General features: G+C 38.7%; 1 protein-coding gene across 1 annotated transcript in view; it reads left to right on the top strand.

Annotated features, from left to right (window-relative positions):
- Nucleotides 1-9,963, top strand: part of DROSHA (drosha ribonuclease III) — a 127,781-nt gene that overhangs the window by 45,663 nt on the left and 72,155 nt on the right. The window contains exons 12-15 of the mRNA XM_012807049.2: nucleotides 5,015-5,054; nucleotides 5,141-5,238; nucleotides 6,762-6,843; nucleotides 7,846-7,920. Of these exons, the coding sequence (XP_012662503.1) occupies nucleotides 5,015-5,054; nucleotides 5,141-5,238; nucleotides 6,762-6,843; nucleotides 7,846-7,920 (295 nt within the window). The remainder of the gene's footprint in view (nucleotides 1-5,014; nucleotides 5,055-5,140; nucleotides 5,239-6,761; nucleotides 6,844-7,845; nucleotides 7,921-9,963) is intronic.

Below are 9,963 nucleotides of genomic sequence, written 5' to 3'. Positions count from 1 at the left end.
AGAGAGAGAGAGAGAAACAGAAACAGCTTGTTCAGGACACATGTTTTTCAGAGACATTGACAGATGGATTCACAATATTTTTATATAGGTATCAGGGCTACTTTGTTGGTAATCAGTTCAAATGGAAGTTTTGTATCTCTGAGTCAAACTCTTTCCATCTCCATGCTAGCAGTCCTGCTACAACAGTGTCTGAACTGGGTCCAGTGTGCTCCTTGCTTGCACTGCTTATGCTGGACAATTTACCTCTATGTTCAGCCAGTTGTGTACTTGACCCAGCCTCTGTTATAGGACTTAATTATAGCTATGCTATATCCACATGAAAATAGAATGTTCTTTAATCTTTTCTGGTTTGGTGACCTAACATCACACCTGCAATTTGAAAAGTCATTTTATTACTGTTAGCACATGAAATTCTGTTTCTTTGGAGAGTAGAGAAAGACTCAAATCTTTGCCTTCCCATGGCCCTTTCTGTCATTCTTTTTCTCTTTATAAGTAGATGTGATTCCATTAGTAGCGATGCTAATTTAAGACCAATTGTTTTCCTAATGAGATTTTCTTTATTCCACAGTATATTTTATCCTAGAGGATTTGCTTTGAGATGATTACATTGTAAATGTAAAAATAAAAATCATTTGATGATGCATAGTATATCTACCTCCAGTGTGGACCATCTGTTCGCTAATACAGAAAAGGCAGTAATATTGGACCACTCTTAAATAATCTTTATGAAAAGGCAATAAGAGGCTTTTGAATTTTGATGGTTTCCTTGCTCGTGTGTGTCTCAGACACTTAAATCCTTTGTTACACTGAATCTCATCATCTTATAGTTGGTCCCCACCCCCACCTAATGGCTTTCTCTATTTTGCCCCTAGAGGGCTCAGAAATACACGTAACTAACTTAGTGTGAAAGTACTTAAAATTATTTATTATCTTATCTCTTAATTCCCTAGATCTCATTTTGACTTTTAGGATCACCTTAATCAAAGAAGGATAGCAGTGTGTTTTCAGAGAGCCCAGGGTTTGAATATTAGTGAATGCCACTTGCTAGCTGTGTGATAGGACATCTCAATCTCTATAAGCCTTGATTTTCTTACCTGTAAGGTTGGGGTATTAGTTGTAGCAGTCTTACCCACTTTCGTGAAAAATAAACGAGATGACACGTCGAGAATGTTTATCATGGTGTTTGGCACATAATAAATACTGGCGTTTCTTGTTTTGGAAAAGATTTTAGATAAAGCTGGGTTTGAAACTTTCTGCTAATTATTATTTTTTGACCTTGGGCAGGAGATTCTTTGAGCTTCACTAAGGATAGCAATGCTTGCCATCTGAGTGAGAATTAAGCATAGTTTTTTAGAGATAGACCTTTTTTGTCTTTTAGAGCAATTTTAGGCTCACACAAAGTGAGTAGAAGACGTTATTTTTTTTTTTAAAGTCTCAGTCCAAGATTTGTACCCCAAAGGCCACTAATGCTAAATTAATCAATGCCATTACTATTATAAAATAAAAGGACAGAAAAGTTCCTGGCTTCAGCATATATGTATTTTTATGTAAATACTCAAGTTCTCAAAATTTGAGAACTTTACTCCATAATGAAGAACCCTATCACTTACATTGGAGACCTTTCTAAAATAATGAGTTTTAAGCTGAATGTTTTACAGTTCAGAGGAATTAGATCCATCAAAGACCTCTTGAATTGGTAATAGCCTCCCAAGAAAAAGAACTTTCTAATCATTTTACTGATCTGATTCATGTTCTTGCTAGAGTGGGAATATGAGCAAGAGGGCACACAGATGATGGTAATGGTACAGGCTCCACTAAATCTCATTCTGACAAGTGCTAAGGTCTTTTTGAATTGAAGTGGATTGAAAGTATCATTGGCTAAGTATAGAGTATTCTGAGATAATTTTATCCAAATGTGATATGTTTGTTACTACTTATAATACTTGACATTAATGAGGGTTGCACAGTATTCGATACCATTCTAAAAGTGCGAGAAAACCCCTGATCATTTCTTTCCCAGCTTAGCTGGTTTTGCACTTCCAGTGTCTTTGCTGATACCTGGGTTAGGTCCAGCCCTTGTAAGTAGTAAGTTAGAAGGTAGAGGTTTAGGGAGGGCTGTTGTTTGTTTGTTTTGTTTTTCTCTAGGATGAGATAGGAATTTGTGTCAGTCAGCATGTGATATTCCTTACTTTTCAAGTATTCAAACATACGTTTTGAGAAATAATAGTAGGCATTAATGTTATTTGACAGCATTGATTGGGAGCTGTCCTGGTGTTCTTTGCAGTAACACATTTCTCAGTTGACTAGTGTGTAGTAAAATGATAAGCTCTCTTTGAGTCTTAGAGATTAGAGGTTAGTTGGTAAGGAGATCCCACCTTTCTAATCTGTGTGTCTGAGAAAGCCCAAAAAGAAAATAAAGTGCATATAAAGAGATGAGGTCAAAGGAGGAATTCCAAAAAGTGACTTCAGTTAAAATGAGAAAAGGAACGGGTTGTTGTTGAGTGAATCACCTTGCAGGGAGCTTTTGCACCTGATAGCAAGGAGTAAAGCTCACACTTTTCCTTTTTCTTTCTGCATGACTCTTGAGTACTCCTAAGACCTCCTCTGAGTAATTTAGTTTCACCCCTGTTTTCTTCCCATGTGCATTCTGATCCTCACCAGCTTGGTATTTATAGCTGTGATGTATATCTCTGACTATTGCCTTTTGAAATGTCCTCCTTGGTGTTCCCTCAAATTGTTTGGCACCTGGTCTATTGCTATAGGCTCCGTCCTGGTCCTTCTGGTCTTCCTTGCTCCCCTACCAGCCATTCCCACACTGTCTCCAGTGATTCATCTAAAACATGAACCGTGATAGGCTCCGCCTCGAACTATTTGAACGGTTTCTCATTGCCATAGAGCCATAAGCTCTGACCTTAACGTGGTTTATAAGGATCACACTGGACTCGCCTGGCCTCTCTCTATTTCTCTGTGTTCTCTCTCTAAACAGCTTAATGACTTCTCCCAGCTCCCTTTTCTCTGTCCTGTTGGAAGGTAAACACCTATTCTGCCTCAACTTTACTTTTCTGGATGACCTTGAAAATTCTTTCCTATTTTTGAAGAGAGCTCAAATGTTACCTCCTCTTTCATCATTTTGCCTCCTATACTTTTTAAAGTTACTTTCTCTTAATTAAAGTTAGAAATTACATTGTATTGTATATCATTTGTACTTCCTTCCATACCTTCTTCTTCTAGATCTTTACCTTTTAAGGTAGGACCTGTGGCCTACTTACTGTGTTTCCCCGAAAATAAGACCTACCCCCAAAATAAGCCCTAGCAGGATTTCTATGCATTTGTTAAATATACGCCCTACCCCGATAATAAGACCTGGTGATGCAGATACGCTGCATAGCCATGCCATGCATTTCGGCGCAGAGTGGTAAGGAAGCCTGGAATACCTTTTATCTGCTGCAGCTCCTTTCTCCCAGCTGTTTGCACTTGTGCAGATGCGTGTGTGGTAATCGCGGTGACAGGCATCCTATTGTGCACGTGTGAATGGCTAGGGGAAAGGTGTTTACGCATCACTAGCGCCAGCCCCACCAACAAGGTCGGCTCCACCTGTCAGGTTCCAGAAGAAGATGACTTAACTGTATTTGAATAAATGCAGATTGTTGTATTATACTTAATAAAAACAAAACACCCCTGAAAATAAGCCCTACTGTGTCTTCTTGAGAAAAAATAAATGTAAGACAGTGTCTTATTTTGGGGGAAACACGGTATGAACCTAGCATAATTGTTAGCAAAGAATAGATATTTTAAAAATATATTGAATCATGCATAAATATGATGCATGAACTCTTAAATATTTTTAAATGTTATAGGAATAAAGCAGAACTTAAAAATGATAGTGGCCTTAGCAAGTTGCTTTGGTTGTTTAGAGCTCCATTTCAAATAGGTTGAAAATGGATTCCTTATTAAAGTTAATTATGAATTTCACTCAAATTAACCATTCTTCTTTAAAAAAACAATGAAAAATCCCCTAAACTGAACTTAATTTCTGAGACAAAGATTTCCAGTAGATGGCATTATAAGACTATTTTTCTTACTATCTCTTTTGTCAATGGAATTAAAATTTGTTTCTTTTTGATTGCTATGGCTTGTGGAAATGATTACATCTGTATAAAATTGTCTTACCGACAGATTAAGCAACCAGAAAATCTCCCTTAACACATCTCTAGTACTTTGGGGCCTATTATTTTCCCCAGATAACTAGTCAAGCCACTACAGTAACCTCCCTGCCTCCCTTTCTCATTCTTCCATTCATCTGAAAATATATTTACAGAAAATCTATTGTGGTAGGCATTAGGCTAGTGTCTGATGATGAGACAGAGGTAGATTTATTTCAAGCTGAGCCTTCCTTCATTTTCACACCTGACCTTGCATATTAGGACAGATAACGAGAAATGTATGCTCCTGAGTCTAAGAGTTGGGGTCTAGAGGAGGAATTGATAATTCATCAGCTACCTCTGACCTTTGGTACAGTACCTAATAAGTCTCTGCCTTAGTTTCCTTCACTGTGTAAAGGGCATAGTAATTAAACCTATCTCATAGGGATGCTGTGATGGTTACAGGAGTGAATATTGTGAAACATTTAGAACACTGTCTGGCTCAGTAGATGTTAGCCATTATTATTTTTATTATGATTTGTTATTATATCAAAGTAGTATTACCACAATTGCTTTTGCTCAAGAGCTGGGTAGGCAGCATGAATTGTGCTCTTCAAAGACCCGTGAATCCCTGCTGATAAGTTATCAGCCACTATCTCTGATCTGCCTGAAAAGCCAAAGATTTTAAAACTCCAGAAAAAGAAATGTTTATGATTGTGGTTTTATTAACTCTTTAGAGGTGATATATTTCATTTTAAGGGATACTTGTCATGTTTGTGGTGTTGCTGTAAATATTGTTAGCTAAGAGCCAACCTTGTCCAGGTGTCTGGTGGAGGCTGGGCCCACTGTGTTTCTGTCATTAAAATCCACAGTCGTGGTCGAGCTTCATGTACAGTGTTGTTAAGAGCTTAAGTAAGGTGAAACCCTCCCATGTGGTTCGTGGCCTTCTGGATCAGGTAGCAGACGTGTGCAGTATGAGCCCACGGGGAGGTATTGAGAAACTGACCCCCGCTTCTTATTGCAGATTCCACTGTGTAAAGTAATTAGATTCAACATAGACTACACCATCCATTTCATTGAAGAGATGATGCCTGAGGTAAGGGAAAAGATTGTTTAACAGCTTGTTGTGGTTTTTTTTTTGTTTGTTTGTTTATTTCACACTTACATTTTAAAGCATTGAACGTGACTTTTGCCATTGGAATTACTCCAAGTATCATGATCATTTTCAAAAGGGTCAATGAAATGTAGTTCTAGTGTCAAAATTAAAATCTAGGTCATTTTTCAACTCGTTGACCTATTTTTTAAACCCTTTCTCCTGGTCTTGCATTTGCTGATATTAACTTTACATCTGCTTCTAGTTTGTTTTACGTTGGGGACAGATTTTGGTTACTGGCCATTATCAGAGAGGAAATTGGAATAGTGAAACTGCATCTGATAGCTGTTGGAATAATCTTATTTATCTCCAATGACAAGATCAATGCTTGGTTCATTTTTCTTCACATATATTTACATATTTCTCCTAATTATTTTTCGTTGCGGATGCTCAGCGGCAGATTTATCTAAATATATGCAAGAGATTTAAAACTCCAAAGGAAGATTAATGTGAATCTCAGAATGATTCATAGCTTGATCTTGAATTTAGTGATGTCAACAAATCACAGTAAGAAATAACAACTAGACAGCAAACAAACTTGTGCACTTAACATTGTGTTGGAGATGGCGTAGATTTCCGGAGCTTCTGGCTTCTGCGGACCCTGTATAATAGGACAGCTCTGTCACGGGCAGGGAGGATGGAGGGGGATCGATGGGCAGGACGTGCATGTGGAGTTGGCACCTATTTCATTCTGAGCAAGTCTTGTTCATCCTACCTGCCTTTCAAAAACGGCTGATGCACAAGAGCTGCCTCTTCATCCTCCTGCTTAGAAGGGCTTTTTTGCTTCCTTTTGGATTTTAAGGTCATAAGCCTTCATTTGCTATTGTAAAAGTTTATGACTTCTGGCGTGATATCATGCCGGGTGATATATGAACCCCAAGCAGAACAAGTGGAAGGAAGAATTATGAGACAGATTCCACTTGCATATATATCATCTGTTTAGCTTGTTTACAGGAATAAATTTGGTATAAAGTTTTACAGTTTTTCTCAGTCCTTGATTTAGTTTCATCAAGACTTTTAACTTTTAGGATACAAATGACCTCTGTCTTTGGGTAACTCTGTGACAGCGAGGCTGGATGTGTGGGGTGGGGTGGGGGAAGGCTTATTCAAGCCCAGAGGTGTGTACATGTAATGTGAATTAACAAAAAGTCCCCAGGAGATTTTGATACACTTTAAAACTGGGTTAGAAAAATATGACATAACTGAAACTAGTTTTTAAATTTCACGTAATTTTATCTGTACACTGAAAAGAGCTAACTTGACATTTTTGTAGGCATCCTAATGGCGTTTTTGTCTGAAATTTAGTAAGCTGTTGTAGGACAGTTACCAACCTTTTTAGGAAATTGCACAGTTTTAGTAAAGTTTCAGCAGACAACCTTTTAAGATACCTGGACTCAAATAATTTGAAAGTTCAGTTCATATATATTTGCAGATCTATAGTAATTTGATTTTGGTTTATTTTTCAGAATTTTTGTGTGAAAGGGCTTGAACTCTTTTCACTGTTCCTATTCAGAGATATTTTGGAATTATATGACTGGAATCTTAAAGGTAAATAATGGTTTTAAAGAAAAGAGTAGTGCCTATAGAAGATGTTATGTTATATGTGAAAACTCTAATAAAAATGGTGGGCACATAGTTGAAATTCCTTTTGATTTTTGAACACCCCGGGAAAACTGTTATTCACAGAGATGCTTGCTATCGTTTGACATGAGTAAGTTCTTACGGGTTTTACTTTGTACAGTTTGGTGGTGCCTGCTAAGATGATACCAGTTATTATAAGTAGCTACCCTGATTTATGTCTATTAGGAAAAAAATCATTAGTTGACATTTTAAGTCTAGTGAACTTTACCATAGAAAATTTTCTAAAATGACAATTTATTATAACAGAAAACTTCAGTTAGGCATTAACACACACGTGTGTGAGCACAGGTCTAGAGTGATAGATTCAAAGACTTGATACCTGGTTCTTGGATAATAATAGGTTACTTTTTTGGACATGTTTGTGTTTCAGCAAGCAGTGACTTATTTATTTACTTATTTATTTTTTTGGCGGGGGCTGGGTTTGAACCTGTTACCTCTAGCATATGGGGCCGGCACCCTACTCCTCTGAGCCACAGGCGCCGCCCTACAGTTATTTATTTTTAAAGCAATATGCTGATGAATGGTTTTCAAAGCAATATATTTATCCAAATTTTTTAGCATATTGATTAAAATGGGGTGGAATTCACACACAAGCACACTGTATCATTTAATAGTTCAATTATAATACAAACTTTGATGCTTTTGAACTTTTGAAGAATAGTTTCATTATACATAGTTGCTCCTGGGGGCTTCCCCCTCCGACTCCCAGTGGTCTCCCTGCGGTCTCAGCTGGGTGCCTGTGGCAGTTACAGTGATGGATTTAGAAGAGCAGGAGAGAAATGGTGGTGTTTTCTATGTCCCTACTTCTGGCGGTAGTTTTTGTGGTTATCATATCCTAGAAGATAAGTTGCAATGTTTGCTTTTAAGGCTGTTTGATCGTTTTCTTTCTCTTTCACTTGTTTGCTTCAGGTCCTTTGTTCGAAGATAGTCCTCCCTGCTGCCCAAGATTTCATTTCATGCCACGTTTTGTAAGATTTCTTCCAGGTAAATCTTTTGGTTTGTCAGTGACCTGGTGAGATGGTGCATCTGAAAATAAGCCTGCTATTCTCCTAACTTTCTGATCACAGTTACTTTTATTTTTTTTTTTTTTTTTTTTTTAGTTTTTTGGCCGGGGCCGGGTTTGAACCCGCCACCTCTGGTATATGGGGCCGGACCCCTACTCCTTTAAGCCAGAGGTGCTGCCCCAGTCACTGTTAATTTTTTACTGCTCAGGTTGGGCATGGAGATGTAAACTTATACATGCTGATTTATGACTGTGTAATTTATGGTAGCCCCCAAATTAGATGAGAATGTAAGAACTGATATAAATTTTAAAAAATATCCTTGTTAAAATATCATGCAAATGTTAAAATTAACATGGAAAAGTGCATATGGCTTAAAAAATGTGCATGACTAATTGGAAAACAATTAGTGTAAAATTTTATATACAATATCATTATAACTATGCTAAAAATACTGTAATAATAGTTGTATTAAGGTGGTAGGATTACTGGGACTTTTTATTTTTGACATGTGTGGTTTAATTCATTTTACAGTGTAAAAAAATAATAGTTTATTCTCTCACTACATTAAAGCATATAAATAAATATATGATTTAGTTTTTTAAAGAAATGTCTTAATTGTTTTCTAATTATTTTTAAGAATTCAGCTATAAGATTTAGTACATTGTATTTAGTGTTTTTAAAAATAGATTTTTAATGAAATCTTCTTTGTTGGCAAACTCTTTCTTGTTTCTTTTTTCTTTTTTTTTTTTTTTGAGACAGAGTCTCATTTTGTTGCCCTCGGTAGAGTGCTGTGACATCACAGTTCACAGAAACCTCAAACTCCTGAGTTCAGGCGATTCTCTTGCCTCAGCCCTCCAAGTAGCTGGGTCCACAGGTGCCCTTCACAACACCCAGCTATTTTTGTTGTTGTTGTTGTTGCTGTTGTTATTGTTGTTTAGCAGGCCCAGGCCAGGTTTGAACCTGCTAAGTGTTGGGGTATGTGGCTGGCTCTGTAACCACTGTGCTATGGGTGCCGAGACCAAACTCTTCTTTAGAGGCTTCTGCAACCCTCGTCCTGTTCCATTTTTCTTCATGATTTTCTAGGCAGTTACGTCCTTTATCAAGCACTGGGGAACTTGGCTTCCAAGTTCCTGGCTTAGCCAAGTTCTCTTACCAGCCTTGTCAACTTCACTTGCCATTCTATCCTGAGCTGTCCAATTTCTGAACTTTTTCTACTGTAATGATGTCATCATCTAGCCACCTAGTCTCAAGATAAAACCTTGGTCGTTGCAGCCACCCCGAATGAACTTGGACTCTAACTCTGGTGTCTTGCTTCCCGCTGCTGTCCTTCAATCTTTCCAGCCTCGTGGTGCCCTTCTTGTCTTAGCCTCCACTTCAGTGTGCCCCCTTCTGCCTGTGCACAGCCAGGCTGCTCTGCACTCTGCACTGTGCCCGGTGCTCTCACTCACCGTCAGCTCCAGCTGCCTCTTGTGTGATCACCACCGTCCATGTAAATGGCATCATTCCCATCGCTTACCTTGTTGTTTCCTATATGTAGGCCACTCGGCATCACTGGAGAAGAAAACGTAGCTGCTGTACGGGTCTGCAGCACGCAGTCTTGGCTGGGGAGTTTCTCTTCGTGTAATCTTTTTGCCCAATTCTCATAGTATTTTCAAAAATGTAGGCTGATGTTCATGCTCGTGTCTTCCTTGGCTTGGGAGGCCTTGCCTCCCTCGTGCCTGAGAACACTCCTTTGAGCCTGTCAGACTCTGGCGTCCTCAAGTGCCCTTGGTCTAGTCACAGCCACGCTTTGCTGCAGTGGCAGACTCCTCTAGCCTGTCCCAGCCCACAGCAGCTGCTGCTGTGAAGGCCTCCAAGGCCAAATCCAGAGGACGTGTCGCCTCTTCTGAATGGGATGCCGCGCTCCTGACTTTGTCTGGCTCCAGGCTCCCCCTACTGTCTGTCTGTGTGATTCCTCCTACTGTCTGTCTGGCTCCAGGCTCCCCTTACTGTCTGTCTGTCTGATTCCTCCTACTGTCTGTCT

This window comes from Otolemur garnettii, unplaced genomic scaffold (genome assembly GCF_000181295.1).
Source record: "Otolemur garnettii isolate 467f Iridium unplaced genomic scaffold, OtoGar3 scaffold00063, whole genome shotgun sequence".
In the NCBI taxonomy this organism is placed as follows: domain Eukaryota; kingdom Metazoa; phylum Chordata; class Mammalia; order Primates; family Galagidae; genus Otolemur; species Otolemur garnettii.
Note: the sequence above shows the minus strand (reverse complement) of the source record. Positions and strands in the feature narration are given on the sequence as shown.